Consider the following 16,302-nt stretch of genomic DNA (forward strand, 5'->3'; position numbering starts at 1 on the left):
AATATTGATCGAAAGAGTCTGAAAATCAGACTTCAGACCCCGATAAAGGTTTTCAAGCTTCAAAACCTTAAGCTCATCTATTTTCGAATGCGAGTCATTCGCAACCACACAGCTGTCACACTGCCATAACAAATTAGGCAGATTTGTTAAAAGTTTAACTGCGTCTGCATGCAAATCGATGCACGTCAAATGAAACGCTCGGCGGCACAAAGAAGAACAGCGGACAGCCTCAAATCAACGAAGCTGAGCGGCAGTTACGTCCGAATGGCATTCCGAGCAATAATAAAGCGACATAGCAAAAAAACGACCGAACGCAGTGAGAGCTAACTAATCACTCTAATCACTCTAACTAATCACGGACTGCCACATCGTCTGCAAAACCCACCATGTGTACTCCGTGGGGGAGGCTGAGTCGCAAGATGCCGTCGTACATTGCGTTCCACAGTGTGGGGCCTAGCACTGAACCCTGCGGGACGCCTGCCGATACCTTGTATTTCTCCGTGCCAGCCTGCGTGTCGTACAAAAGCAGCCTTCTCTCAAAGTAGCTTTGTACCATTCGCTGAAGGTACCTGGGTGTGTCGAAACTCTCCAGCGCCCTTAGGATGCAGCTCCACCTCGCCGTGTTGAACGCGTTCTTAATGTCTAGAGTGACCACTAGGCAATACTCTTTCCCGCCGCCTTTCCACCGAGTGCGAAAGCCGTATTGGTGCGGTGAGAGGTCGCCAGCCTCCGCGATGGAGCGTTCCAGCCGCGCGCAAACCACCTTCTCAAGCAGTTTACCCGCGGTGTCGATCAGGCAGATTGGCCTATACGACGACGCTGTCCCCGGCGGCATGCCTGGCTTGGGAATAAGCACCAGCTTCTGGATTTTCCACCTCACAGGGAACACTCCTTCACGAAGGCACTGATTGAGCAGCTTCGCAAGGATGTCCGGACGCGTGGAGAGGGCGAGCAAGTGGGCTCTGTTCGGGATGGAGTCCGGCCCAGGAGCCTTGTTCGGGTTGATGCTCCTGGCTGCGCGTGCGACTTTCTCGAGTGACACCTCCTCGATGTGTGCCTGACTGGGCGGTTGCAGTGTGAGGCAAAGGACATCCCCGATGTGGTCAGCCCTATACGGAAAAAGTTCCTCCACGATGGATCTTGTCGTGTCGGGGTCCGATGGGGGGTGCCTGCCTCTTGGCGCAAAGTTTGTTCGTCACCAACTTGTACGCCCTTCCCCATGGGTCCTGCTCCGCAGAGTCGCATAACTTGAGGAAGCACTGGCGTTTGCTATCCCTAATGGCCGCCTTGAGAGCCCTTCTGCAGTCCCTGAACGTGGATTGCCATTGCAGAAAGGCAGTGCTTCCGCGCGAGCGCTGGTAGCGGCGTTGGGCTTGGTTGCATTCCCGGCGTAACCCGGCAATGTCCTCGTTCCACCAGAACACAGGTTGGTGGTGGCGTCCGTAGTGCCTCCTCTGCGCCATGGTGGCAGTGCATGCTGCCTCCAGATGCTCCATGACATGGTTGGCCATGCACTCAGCATTTCCATTCGCCGTGAGGTTGGACATAAGCTCCGTGAACAGGGCCGTATTGAGCGTTTCGGCGTGATAGCATCTCCATCTGGGCGCAGCTGTCTCTACGCTAGACGTCTGTTGGCCTATGTCCCAGATAATTGCCCTGTGGTTGCTCCCTGTGTAGATGCTGCTGATGCTCCAGCCCGATGAATTAAAAAGTGAGCTGCTGACAAATGTAAGGTCTATGACAGATCCTATTCCTGCTCTGGAGAAGGTATGCTGGTTTCCCTGGTTGAGGAGCGCGATGTCCAGGGGCGCAATGATCTCCAGCAGAGCCCTTCCTCTCGCATTCGTCGCCACGCTTCCCCACTCCTCAGCCCACGCGTTGAAGTCCCCTCCAATGGCTCCTGGGTGACGTCCCCTAGCATCAGCCGCTAGGTTGTCTAGAGTACCTGCGAACTCGGAGAGCGACAGGCTTGGGGCGAGGTAGACGCTGTATATCCACACACCTCCGACCTTAGCGCGCACAAATCCAGCCGCAGCGCTTGAGAGGGAAAGCTGCAATGCGTGGCCCCGCATAGCCATAACGCGGCCTTTTTGGTGGCATCCAGGATGAACCCAGGGGACTCCCTAGTTTGGAATGGCTCGCTAAGGATGGCGAGGTCAATTGCCAATTCTCTTATAGTTTGGCTCAGCAGGTCTTGAGCCGCAGCGCAGTGGTTGAGGTTGAGCTTCATAACCTTCATTAATGGGCCGGCAAGCTGGGCACGCTCCTGGCTGCTGGACATCTCCTGCTACCCGCATCTCCTGCTAACGACAAGTAGGCAAATCATCATCTAATATATTCAATATTTATTCTAGTTATTGAATTGAATTGAATTATTTAAAGAACGGCCCTAACTATTATGGTTGAGTGGGGAGAACTCTACGCCGGAGTCGTGTATGGCTAGTGTGCTAGTTTGCTTTTACCTTGGTGATTTCATCTTTAACAGATCATTCATTTAAGTGCCCCAGTTCATGATAGTTTTCATGATCTTCGATTGAGCTCTATGGATTAATTCTAAGTTACTAATGCAACCGTTTCCCCTTGTTATTAGCTGTCGAATGCCAAGAATGTTAAAATTGGTTATAGAGCTGCATTGTACAAATGTACTGTTGTATTTCAGTTTTAGTGGTGAATGGGCGTTTAAAGGCCAAAGCTTTAAAGGTCTTTTAAAAGGTTCAAATCTTGAGCGACTACAATCCAGCCCCTTATGAAACTTATATGGCTGCACTTTTGGGAGGAAGAAAATCTGCGAAATCCTTCATAGGATAGGTATATAGCCTGTACTTAGGTAAACCGAGTATACTGCGGACAGCAATGGGGTGATCAGGTCTTTGGTCACCTGTAGTATTGCTGGGAATTTTCGGTCTGGTCCAGCTGCTTTTACACCCGCTCAGTAGATTCTCTTAAAGTTTATCAGATTTATTGGCGAGTACTGATCCTCTGTTGCTATGTCCTAATGCTTTTGAGCATCTGTGATCTCGGTGCATCCTAGGAAGGCTTCTTCACTACCCTCAGTCCTCCTTCCGTATGGTTCTGTATGGTATCCTTCTTTGATAGCAGCTTTCCGAGTATATGTAGATGCTCGAGGAATGGGCAGACAGCAAAACTAATAAAACTGATGAGGGCAGTGGACTCGACCTCAGCAGAGAGAAGTTTATGACGAAAGAGAAGTCCATGGAAAGTCCTACAGCTTTCAAGAGACTGGATGTTTTTAAGACGCTGGCTTAGATTAGATAGGGAATTGTTTCTTCTCTTGTAGCATACTTTTTTCCTGGTCCAGCTCAGAAGTGCAGACATCGTCATGACATACCTGTAGATATCCCTTAAAATTTTTAAATTACGTGCTCTAGACATATTTCAAATCGTAATTCGAAGAACAAAAAAATAAAAAAAATGGCACAGACACAATAAAAAATGGAGAAACCAGAAATTGGTGGTAATAGGTAAACAAATGTATGTATGTATTGAATTTTTTGATGATTAGTATTTTGCAGCCATTAAATAAACAAACAATACACGCAAGTCGAAATGGACTGCATAGATGGATCTCAATATAAACTTTTGGCATGAGAGTACTGCGGCTCTAGTACTTAGTCTAGTATACCACCAAAGCAACAAAACTGGACAGCCTTCTGGAGATTGATCGGGAACTGCTGAAAGTCAAGAAGAAGCATCAGCAATTACAAGAGGAGCACCAGGAAAGAAAACAAAAAATACTCCAGAAAATTGCGAGCAGCCACAGCAAAACCAACTTCACAGCAGAGCTGTTGCAATTTTTAAGGGAGCGCAAAAATAACTTTTTTGCACATATATAGATTTTTTTATTTACTAATTTACTAATTTACAATTGTGTAAATTTTCTAATTCAGACCAAAAATTTGTTATTTTATGCTCATCAGCCGCTTTTTGACGGACGGTAGATGGTGAATGGTGCCAGTGTGAATCTGAGTTTCACACATGTCAAAAAATCCCACCGTTCCCTTGGGATGTGCTTAGTGTGCAGAGTTGATTAAAGGGTCGCTTACAAACTTTACACACCGACACTTCTGAATTCAATTTAAAATAAAAATCACCAAATTAGACAAGAACAACAAGAAGAAATTAGACAATGCATAAAAAAGTTTAACGATGTGTTAACCGCTTCTTATCGCAAATCGATTTCTAAAAATAAACTTTTTACTGTTAGTCCAGGTTACAGTGGTAGACAAAAGTATTTAAACATAAATACATATTATTATTTAAAAAAAAAGAAATCTTTATTTTCTGCAAGAACAACAAATATTGCACTTATATTTAAGCAACAGCTGTAGAAATTTTTAATAAATATTAATTTGTAATCATGTTTTTTTTTCTCTCTATCTCTTTCAATCTCTTGTGCCTACACATGAGACGCTGATCAGGCGGTCTGGGCAAGTTTCTAAGCAGATAATTAAATATATGTATGTACATGTAGTATATGTATAAATTATATTCATAACATATAAATCATAAGATTACATATATTTTGACTGGGTATCGGGTAAAACAGGCGATTCGTAACCCTGTACATCTGCTCACACAGTACCAACTCATTTTTAAATTGGTGGCAATTCAATTATGTCCTTCACATATAATTTCTTAACACTGAATTGACTTTACCCTCAATGGCAACACCCAAAGCTACGTGTACAGCGAGCGAGCTTGAATTTGACAAGCTAAAGCTCAAGTGTACAGAGGAAACTTTTAATATCGAAGGGGACTTCTAGTGAAACGTTTCTTTCACGGTCTGGGCTTTTGAGCTGAGCGGTGCTGTAATCTCGAGATACCTTACATTTGTCATTTTACCATGCACGACGGCACAAGCTCTGTGCTTTTTCCCGTCGCATGTGCCAAACACAAGATTCCAAACTATAAAGCATACATACAATTCGATTAACCACCTACTAGCATGGACATAAATATATACATAATTAAAATTTCGAACGGGGTGTAAATAAATGTGCAATAAAAGACAAAAGTAGAAATCGACCTTAAGTTTATGTGATACATTTTCATTTGCATACTTACATATGTATGTATGAGTATATAAACATTTCAAGTGCATAATGCGCATGCTTCACATGTTCTAGTGGCTACTCCTGTATGTATGCAACATTTATAGGTATATTCATAAAATACATATACATATAAATATTTGCTATAAATTACATATACATTACATGCCTTTAGACAGATAAAAAAACAGATTAATATACAATTTACGTAATATTAAAGATAAAAATCTTTACAAACTGTATATTTATGCAAGTGGAGCTATGCAATAAAAAGAAAGCTTTTAGTATAGGGATACCTATGTACATACATATGTATAACGAATTTTGTATCCATTTTTATTAATAAAAATACATAAATATATCCGGTTGGATTGTGTGATCTGCATCATCAAGCACCACAAATGTACATATTTACGTTGCATGAACCAAGAATTTCAGATTATGTAGCCATCGTTTTAAATTCGTAACGTACATATGTATGTATATAACATGACTCAAATGTGCATATCATACATATGCACATGTATACATACATATGCATATGTACATACATACATATGTATATGTACATATGTATGCGGGATATCAACAACGCTAAAGCCTGGCATATCTTAACGCATTTCCATTAACCGTTACGTTCGTCACCGTGCAACTTTTAACAGTTTAGAAAGCCAAGACGAAAAATTTAATAACCAGAAAAACATAATAAATTTTAATAAATGTACATACTTTACTTTAAAAATAAACTAGGCCGTTCGGGGTTTTGAGAAAGTACATACATTTTCTTTGTGCAAGGAACCTTGTCTGGCAACGGAATTGATCTGTCCGGAGTCATTCTTTAATAAAGCTTGACCTTACTTTCAAAATTAACTCATCAGTGATAGGCAAAATATATGTTAAAATAAAATACCTTAAAACAAATTGATCATCATTGTATGAACATCATTGTAGCGCATAAAAGTGTCTTATATACTATTCTTACACCTACTCATAAAATAAGTGAAGTGAAGTATTCAGGACACAATTCCAGCGTCGTAACACGCAGGCTACCTGAATAGCTACCTCTCCTACAACTCTAATCCGTCAAGAAAACTCGAATACCAGAAACGGTACCGGGCGACCGTTGCCTAGAAGTGTTCGAGTTTTTGTATGGTGCGTGGCAATGTATTGGATACCCTTTCTATTTCGCTCTTTGGGTTGCTTTGTATGGTTGTGTAAGTATTCTTTGGAATTTAACAATATAACTTTAATAAGTTTATGTTTAATGTGTATATTCAAAAAACTAAATTTTTTTGTTTATGATTTTATATTCTGTCAGAGGGTTTTTTTATTATTATTATATAAAGCTAATAAATAGTTTAAACTAGGTATTAACAAGGCTATAGCTACTGAGGCCTTAAGCTCGCTATGGTATAATTATACACTTGAGTATGTATGAACTTATATACATATGTACAGGGTTGGTTTTATACGTTATTATATGTTGTGAAGGAATTATTATCTAGTATACTATTGATTGAACTAGGTAGTTGAGGATTATTTTGGAATGGAATATTGAGGATCTTTGAAGAGAGAGGGCGGGGCATGTGTATAGTATGTGTCTTATGTCTATGGTTGGGTTGTGGCACAGTGGGCATGCGTTGGAGGATGTATTATCCATGTAGTGGGCATTGGTGAATTTGTGTGCCCAGTCTCAGTCTGTTTAGGATGACTTGGTGTCTTCTGTTAAGGTTGTTTATGTTTTTGGGGGGAGGATGAGTGGAAGATAGATTGATAACTTGTTGGTACCAGGGGGAAGTCGTAGTGAGGAGGTCTGTTTGTTTCGATAGGAGGATTTTTTAAGGAATAGTGAGATGTCGTTAGAATTATGATTGGGGGTATATATGAGGGGTTGTTTGGAGGTAGTTTTGGCTGCGGTGTCAGCAATTTCGTTCCCTTTTATGGTGGGGTGGTGTTTTTATCGTGTTTGGATAGGGTGATGTCGGTTGATTTAAGGATGGTTGTCATGTTGAATTTTTTGGTGTTGGAGGTTTTAATCGGGGAGAACGGCATGAGGTTATTCTGGGGAAATTTGTTTGGCTCTGTCAATCGTGCTTAGCAGTCTGTGTTTTTATACCCGATACTCAAAATGAGTATTGGGGTATATTAGATTTGTGGTAAAAGTGGATGTGTGTAACGTCCAGAAGGAATCGTTTTCGACCCCATAAAGTATATATATTCTGGATCAGCATCAATAGCCGAGTTGATTGAGCCCTGTCTGTCTGTCCGTCTGTCCGTCCGTCCGTCCGTCTGGCCGTCCCCTTCAGCGCCTAGTGCTCAAAGAATATAAGAGCTAGAGCAACGATGTTTTGGATCCAGACTTCTGTGATATGTCACTGCTACAAAAATATTTCAAAACTTCGCCCTGCCCACATCCGCCCCCACAAAGGACGAAAATCTGTGGCATCTACATTTTTAAAGATACGATAAAACCAAAAACGCAGAATCGTAGAGTATGACTATATGTTCTAGATCGTATAGATCTCAATCAGATCGTATAATTATTATAGCCAGAATCAAGAAAACCATTTCATTCTTTCTCGCTCTGTCTCTCTCTAACACCCAGGTTTCATGGTCGGTTTTGCCAATTGCAAAATATGAGTTCAAGGATCTCAGAACCTATAAGAGCCAGAGCAACCAAATTTGGTATCCACACTCCTGTGATATCGGACCTTGACCGTTTCGTGTCCAAATTTCGCCACACTCCCTTCCGCCCCCCCAAAGGACGAAAATCTGGGGCATCCACAAATCTCAGAGACTATTAAGGCTAGAGTAACCAAATTTGGTATCCGCACTTCTGTTAGATCTCACTATAAAACGTATATCTCAGAATTTCGCCCCACCCCCTTCCGCCCCCACAAAGGACGAGAATCTGTTGCATCCACAGTATTGCAGATACGATAAAACTAACAACGCAGAATCATAGATAACAACCATATCTATCAGATTGCTGAATCTGGATCAGATCGAATCATTTTTGTAGCCAAAAGCAAGAAATCAATTTGCAGTGGCTACGCAGCGCCCGACGTCACGCTCAGACTGATTTTCTGTCTCTCTCGCACGCACTCTTTGTCGTGTCGTTTAAGATTAGCGGCGTCTGCCGGAGGAGAGCCATACTGACTTAGTATCGGGTATAACTGTAGAGTTGCGGTGTCCGCAGCAACTCACAACGTACCCCCTCGTTTTTTTAGGTTTTTTGGGAGTGAGTTTAGGGGGTGTCTTTAGCGTGGATGAGGTTTTTGAATATTTTGCCTGTTAGAAAATCTCGCTTGTGTTCCAAGGAGTGTAAGTTGGCTTCGGATATAAGGTTGTTAGTGGGTGTGGTGCGGAATGCACCCAGGGCGGCTCTTGTTTCTGCATTAATCGTAGTTTTCAGGCGGTTAAGAAGTCTACTCTGGATATGATTAGCGATTTCATAATTTTTACAAGTGTTGAGGTGTGGCAGTTGTATTTTAAGGACGAGAGGTGTTTGATAATGCCCAGGTGCTTGGCAAGGTCTATTTTGAGTTTATTGATGTACGAATTCCAGTTGTATCTGTAGTTGAGTGTGAGGCCTAGTAGTCTGAGTGAGCTGTTTTGGTTGATGGATGTGTTGCCAGTAAAAAATTTTGGTTTGCAGTTATGTTTGCGACATATGTGTAGGAGTTGGCTTTTGTCTTTGGAGAGGTCTGCTCCTGACTGAGTGCACCAATTGTTTATTTGGTTGAGGATTGTTTGGATGTCGGTTGTGGGGCTTTTCCTTTTGCTGTGTTGGATGATAAGGAGGAAGTCGTCGGCGCATGCACTGAATTTGATCTGCTTGTGAAAGGATAAGATTTCGGAGAGTGGGTTGTACGCTAAAAGAAAAAGGATTACTGAGATGGGGGAGCCTTGGGGTATGCCGTTGGGGAGTGGGACGGTGTTCGAGCCACTTTTCACGAGGATTTTCCCGTTTGACATGAAGTTTATGACATATTGTAACATTCGTGGACCTACTTTCCATTTTTTTAGTTGTTGAATGATGGAGTGGATTCCTATTTTGTCGAAAGCTTTGGTGAAGTCAAGGGATATTAAGGTTAGATGTTTTTTTTGGGCAATGGCATTGGTAGCTAGGTGGTCTACGTAGAGTAGACTATCTAGTACCGATTTGCCTCTTTTAAAACCTAGTTGGCTGTTGTGAATTAGTTTGTTGTTCAAAACAAAACACCATAACCTTTTTGCCACTATCTTATCGAGCGTTTTGGCTAGGCATGAGTTAAGTGATATAGGTCTGTAGGATTTTATGTCTGTTAGTGGTTTTTGTGGTTTTAGAATCGGGAGGACTAGGCTGAGTTTGAGCGATTGAGGGATGTATGAGTCGAGTATTTTGTTAAAGTGGTTTATTATTCTGGTTTTAAGGGAGAGGGGTGCGTTTTTTATCATTGAGTAGGAGATGCGGTCGAGGCCGGGGGTGTTTTCTTTCAGGGAGTATAGTGCTGATGAGAATTCTATGAGTGTAATGTCCTTTTCGATTTCTAATGCTGGTGGAGTTGGGGTGTAGTTTATAAGGGAGTCTGTGTGGGATTTGTTTGTCCGGAATGTTGCGGAGAAATTACGATCGTGAGCTTCTTCTGACCACGTGTGGGCGAAGGAGTTGGCTATTTCGGTTTGGTTGGCTGTGTTTGTTTGGGTGTGTGGGTTAAAGATATTGTGAATTTTTTTGACAGGGTAAAGTCCGCATAGTCGTCTGATGTTAGACCATGTTGAGGATGTGTCTGAGGTAGGGTGTATTTGGGCTGTGAAATCAAGAATCGATTTCTGTTTAGCTTCCCTGATTGCTCTTTTGAATTTGGCATTTGCTTTTTTATATTCTATGTAGGAGGTGTTTTTTATGTCTCGTTTGAGTTTACTCCATTTAGTGGTTGTTTGAGATGCCAAGCTTTTTTGGCACCTATGTGTTTCAAAATGAAAAGAGATTTTTGGGTTAAACTTTATAATTCGTATTTAATCTTGGTGGCTTAGCGGAAGCCGATTGCTTGCTATTGCCAGATAAACTTTATGCGAGATCGATATGCAACCAATGCGCAGAGGGGTTAGCATAGAACTAAACTATAGACGACGGCGTTAGATCAAAGTGATTGCCGAAGTGGCGGCAGCAGATCAAAGTAATTGCCGAAGTGGCGGCGGCAGAGAGCCCCTTTAGCGGGAGAGCGCAGCAGCTCTGCAGAACGTCAACGTTTTACAACATAGGCGGCTCTCTCTGCTCATACAATAATAATGTTAAAGTTACGGTTATTCTTCAGCGGCTGGCCCGAACATACTCCCCCCGTTGGGAGCTAGTCTCTCAACAGATTCCTTAAGGGGCAGCAAACATAGCCGAGTGACGGCCCTCCTGATGTTTCCTGAGGATGTCTTCAGGTCAGCGACGCGACACACTCCGTCCTTGCCCAAAACGACATCGACCACTCCAGCCAGTGGCCAACGCATTGGAGGAAGATTTTCGTCCTTCACCAGAACGAGGTCGTTCTTGCAGATTTTTTGCGCGGGGGTACGCCACTTCGCGTGCTCTTGCAAAAGAGTGAGATACTCTTCGCGCCAACGGCTCCAAAATATTTGCTGTAGTTGGGTGACCCGCTGCCAGCCATCCAGACGATTGTAGTTCAGCTTCGTTAGGTCAGGCTCGAGGATTTGCTCATGGGGGCCGCCTAAAAGCAGATGAGCAGGAGTCAAAACGTCTAAATCATCAGGATTTTCTGAAAGCGAGAGCAAAGGGCGAGAGTTAACAATTGCAGTGATCTGACAGATCAGAGTGCGCAGCTCGTCGAAGCTAAGCACAGATGGTCCAACTGAGCGGTACAGGTGATATTTTGCGGTCTTCACGGCCGTTTCCCACAACCCGCCAAAATGCGGAGAGCGAGGTGGGATGAAACGCCAGTCGATCGAGTCAGCCAAGCAGGATTTGTGGACCTCCTTCATATGCGGTTCGCTCAGACAAAGCTTCTTTAGCTCCAGAAGCTCGTTCTTGGCCCCAACGAAGTTTGTCGCATTGTCCGACCAAATTTGACTTGGCCTTCCTCGAGTGGAAGTAAAACGCTTTAGTGCGCCTAGAAACGATGCGGTGGTCAAATTCTTTACGAGCTCCATGTGTATAGCCTTAGAAGTGAAACAGATGAATACGCTAATGTAGCACTTGATCGGAGGCCTCGTGCGGATTTCTGATCGGTAGAAAAAAGGTCCACAGTAATCTACTCCAGTGACTTCAAAAGCTCGAGATCCTTCCAAACGTTCCTTAGGTAGGTCTCCCATGATGTGTTCGACCATGCGCGGCCTAGTCCTGAAGCATCTCACACATCTGCTGACGACCCTTGACACTGCCTTAACACCTCCAATGGGCCAATATTCCAGCCGAATTTTGGATAGCAAGGCGCGAGGTCCGGCATGGAGGTTTCTTTCATGATAACATCTTATCAGCGCAAAGGTAATGGAATGTCCCTTTGGCAGAATGAGCGGGTGCTGAGCGTCAAATCCTAGCGATGAGTTGCCAAGACGACCTCCAACTCTAAGTAGTCCAGAATGATCGATGAACGGGTTGAGCGAACTAATAGAACTGGATTTCATGACTTGACCATTGCGCCGAATCTCCTTTATGTCCATCCACAAATTGGCCAGCTGAATGTGTCGAATTAGAAGATGCGTTCCTTGCCGAATATCAGAAACGGTGAGTCCTGGATGCCTAAGACGATGTATAAATTTATGCATGTAGGCGAATGTGCGCTGCATGCGAAAGAATGAATTCGCAAATTTGCATTCGGACGTGAGATCGGCATGTGGAGACGTGATTAGCAATCCTCTCTTGCGAAGCTCCAAAGTTGCTATGTTGTTAGATGGAGATACAGGCCACTTATCCTTGGAGCCTAGCAAAAAGGATGGGCCGTGAAACCATAGCTCTGACTGGATAAGATGGTTGGGAAGCGAGCCTCTCGAGAGAATATCAGCAGGATTTAAAGATGTGGGAACATAGCGCCATTCCATGGCTGCCGTCAACTCCTGAATTGATGCCACTCGATTTGCCACGAAAACTTGAAATTTAGCTGGCTCGTCCCTAATCCAAGATAATGCTGTTGACGAATCCGACCAGCAATAGAACCGACCTGTAAAGATTCCCATGTCCTTTACATTCTGCGTGATTTTCGCAAGCAAATGGGCTCCACTTAATTCCAGCTTAGGAATCGATATAGTCTTTAGCGGCGCCACTCGCGACTTTGAGCACAAAACGTGGCTCAAAGACTGGGCTTCCCTGGACACGACATACACGCAAGCGCCATATGCTTCTAAGCTGGCATCACAGAATCCGTGAACTTATGTAGCCACACTAGAACGAAGAACCAAGCGAGGAAATGAGATCCGAGAAATGCTTGCCAAACTATTTCTCAAGTCCATCCAAGTTGAATGCAACGCTGAGGGTAGGCTTTCATCCCAATCCAAATTTTCTCTCCAAAGCTGCTGAAGGAAGATTTTGCACCTGAGAATGACTGGATTTATCAATCCAAGAGGGTCGTAGAACCGCGCAATCGTAGATAAAACCGACCGCTTTGATGGCTTTGAGTTTGTGTCCAGTGCGGACAAGGCAAAAAGCAGCTGATCCGAAGCAGGGTCCCACGCTAAGCCGAGAGTTTTGGCAATGTCGCTTCCATCATTAAACTTTAGGAACTTCTCTATGTCATCTTCAGGGGTTCCCTCAAGTACTTCCTGGTGACTGGAGCACCATTTCCTAAGTCTAAAATTACCGCCCGAAATAAGGTCATCCACGTAAAACTCCTGCCGCAGAGCAGCTGAGCCAAGAGGGTAGGACTCACCCTCGTCGATGGCCAGCTGGTGCATTGCGCGGACCGCTAAAAATGATGCAGCCCTCGTCCCGTATGTGACGGTGTCTAATGTGTAGACTTGAACCTCGGACTCGATGGAATCTCGCCATAGGATGCACTGATACAAATTGTCGGGTGGAGACACTCGTACGCAGCGGTACATTTTACAAATGTCCCCAGTGAGAGCGACTGGATATGTTCGAAAGCGAATCAATATGTTAAACAATGCAGACTGAATAACAGGGCCTGTCATCATCACATCATTTAGAGAATATCCAGTTGATGTAGCTGCGGATCCATCGAAAACGAAACGGAGTTTTGTCGTCGTACTGTCCTCCTTTAGGACACAGTGATGAGGCAAGAAATATTTGCAGAGACTACGGGAATCAGGGTTGACTTGGTGCATGTGATGCAAATCAATGTACTCCCTCATAAAGGCGGAATACCGCTCCTTGAGTGTAGGATTACGCTCCAGTTTTCGCTCCAGACTGATGAACCGTCGATAAGCCTGAGCATAAGATTCTCCTAAACGATCAGTATTGTTATTTAGCGGCAGACGAACTGCATACTCCCCGGATGGCAACCGTGAAAGGTGGCTTACGAAATGTGCTTCACAATCGTCTTCTTCTTTGGTATTCAAACCAGCCTCCACACAATTCTCGACTTCCCAAAACATACGAAGAGTTTTATCCAACCTTGCTTCCATCTCAGCTATCGAATCTGGACAATTGTGCGTAGCCAAAAGCGCCGAGCTTGATACCTTCTGTCCACCGCCAGATACGATCCATCGGTGAGTTTGATTTGCCCTACGCAGAGGAGATCATAAAAAACGCTCGCACCAATGAGAAGATCAACCCGTTGAGGATTGAAAAATGCAGGATCAGCGAGCTGAATGTTAGATGGAATACGCCAATCGGATACATTTACTGTCATACTTGGTTGAGAATCGGTAATCGTGGGGCGATGAGAGCAGTAAGTGTAGTTGTGTAAGCAGAGGTGCGAGAATGCATACAAATGCTTATGGTGGATCCCTCAGTAGAAACGCTGGAATCGCCCAGCCCAGACACAAGTGCAGACGATTGAGTTCTCCTAAGCTGAAGCTGCTGGGCGAACCTGGATGTGACGAGATGCAGCTGCGATCCTGAATCTAAGATGGCACGACAAGGAACTAAAACGCCAGACCGATTCTTTACGAGAACCACGGCTGTAGCCAGAAGCACGACATCAGAGTGAAGACCTTGGGCAGCAAGAGAGGTAGACGAAGGTAGAGACGAGCTGCTAGCAGAATTTTGAGCAACGGAAAGAGTGTCCGGTTGAACGGCCAGATCGGGAGGAGTAATACCTGGGCAGCCTTGTGTTGTGGGCTGTATACTATCGAAGTGCAACAAACTATGATGCCTACCGCCGCATACTCGACATTTTCCACTATTGCATGCGAGGGTCCGGTGCCCCGGCTTTAGGCAATTGAAGCATAGGGAAAGCTTCTTCACTTCTTTGTGGCGCAGCAACGGTGAGAGATTTCCGAATATCTTGCACGAGTATATTCCATGGCCCGCTGAGTGGCAAAAGACGCATACAGACGGGTTGGCGGAAGAGTTGGAAGCTACAAACGTTTTCTTAACCTGCGTATAGGAATGGTTTTTTCCCACCTGATCGCTACTAGCGTGTGTCGCTGTAGCATATTCCAACCGCTCCATTTTCTGGCAGCGTTGCTGCAAGAATTCGAAGAATTCCTCTGCGGTAGGTATAGCATCCGACGATGTGTGCTCCTCCCATTTGGTTTGCGTCTTCGAATCCAACTTCTGCAGCAGCATGTTGATGACCATGAATCCTGAAATCTCCTCAGCAGTTCCCAATGTCTGCAACGCTCGCATGTGTAAATTGACTGCATCCGAAAACTCCCGAAGCGTTTTAGCAGAAGGCGAGTCTACCCTCTTTAGCCCAAGAATCTTCTTGATGTGTGCCTGGAAAACAAGTCTTTTGTTATTAAAGCGTTTATTAAGTATATCCAGAGCCGCACGATAATTGGCACTGGAGAGCTCTAACGATCGAACCGAATCCAAAGCCGCATCAGCGAGGCAAGAGCGAAGGTGCTGGAATTTCTCGATGTCACTGAGATCCGCATCCGCTTCAATCACCGATTTGAACATTGCCATAAAATCCGAGAACTCGACGTATCCACCAGAAAACTTAGGCACCTTCAGCTCAGGAAGTCGCTGCTTGTGAGCCATGATGATAGTCCTATGTCCGGAATGGCTTGGCAGAGTCGTAGAATGGGCAGCGGCGTGTGACTGGCTTACTTCAACAGCAGCCAGCAACTCAGCTTTCAACGATATGAAAAGAGTATCGAAGATTTCGCGCAGCTCACTCCCAATCTCGTTTTGATCGAGAGCCTCCAACTCATTATGGGCCTTATTGAATTCCTATCGAATTTCTGCCAACATATCAAGGCGCACCTCGACTTCCGCGGCGGTCAGCTTATCGATTTTATTCCCCGCGAAGGATTCGCCAAGCCTGTGCAATCGATCATATAATGACTGACTTTTACGCTTATACAGACTCAGTCTGGAATCAGCCACCACAATATTTCCGCCCGCGCCTGTATTCGGATCGTTGTCCATGTTAACCGTTGTGCAATTCGACACAACAACGGAAAATGAAATACCGCTTAAGCGACGATGTATAGACGCGAGAGCGAGAATGCAAGACACGAAAAGTCAAGAACCGCGGCTGCAGCTGCGCAGAGAATGAGAGATTCGACGCTTAAAGTACCGGAATTTGTCTATAAATATTCCAGCCGCACTCTCACTGAATTTGCACTTTAAACTGTTTTTCAACGTGCACCCAAATGTATTTGTTGGTAGTTAAACTACCCAACAACAAAATATTGTATAAATAATAAGTGTTTTAACGGAACGCGATTAAGAAATGGTTTTATATCACGTCGGGGTCACCAATGTTTGAGATGCCAAGCTTTTTTGGCACCTATGTGTTTCAAAATGAAAAGAGATTTTTGGGTTCAACTTTATAATTCGTATTTAATCTTGGTGGCTTAGCGGAAGCCGATTGCTTGCTATTGCCAGATAAACTTTATGCGAGATCGATATGCAACCAATGCGCAGAGGGGTTGGCATAGAACTAAACTATAGACGACGGCGTTAGATCAAAGTGATTGCCGAAGTGGCGGCAGCAGATCAAAGTAGTTGCCGAAGTGGCGGCGGCAGAGAGCCCCTTTAGCGGGAGAGCAGAACGTCAACGTTTTACAACATAGGCGGCTCTCTCTGCTCATACAATAATAATGTTAAAGTTACGGTTATTCTTCAGCGGCTGGCCCGAACAGTGGTTTTTGAACTTTTAAGGATTGCTAG

At 44.3% G+C, this 16,302-nt stretch overlaps 1 protein-coding gene across 5 annotated transcripts in view; it reads left to right on the forward strand.

Annotated features, from left to right (window-relative positions):
* Positions 1-4,747: 4,747 nt before the first annotated feature.
* LOC117186153 (low-density lipoprotein receptor-related protein 4-like) overlaps positions 4,748-16,302 on the forward strand; it is a 115,818-nt gene continuing 104,263 nt past the window's right edge. For 2 of the 5 annotated variants that reach the window (XM_033386354.1, XM_033386356.1), the window contains exon 1: positions 6,024-6,286. In XM_033386354.1, the coding sequence (XP_033242245.1) occupies positions 6,235-6,286 (52 nt within the window). In that variant the 5' untranslated portion in view covers positions 6,024-6,234. Of the gene's footprint in view, positions 5,180-5,753; positions 6,287-16,302 lie in introns of those variants that run through there. The other 3 variants (XM_033386357.1, XM_033386352.1, XM_033386353.1) reach the window with 3 other exon arrangements.

This window comes from Drosophila miranda, chromosome XR (genome assembly GCF_003369915.1).
Source record: "Drosophila miranda strain MSH22 chromosome XR, D.miranda_PacBio2.1, whole genome shotgun sequence".
Classification (NCBI taxonomy): Eukaryota; Metazoa; Arthropoda; class Insecta; order Diptera; family Drosophilidae; genus Drosophila; species Drosophila miranda.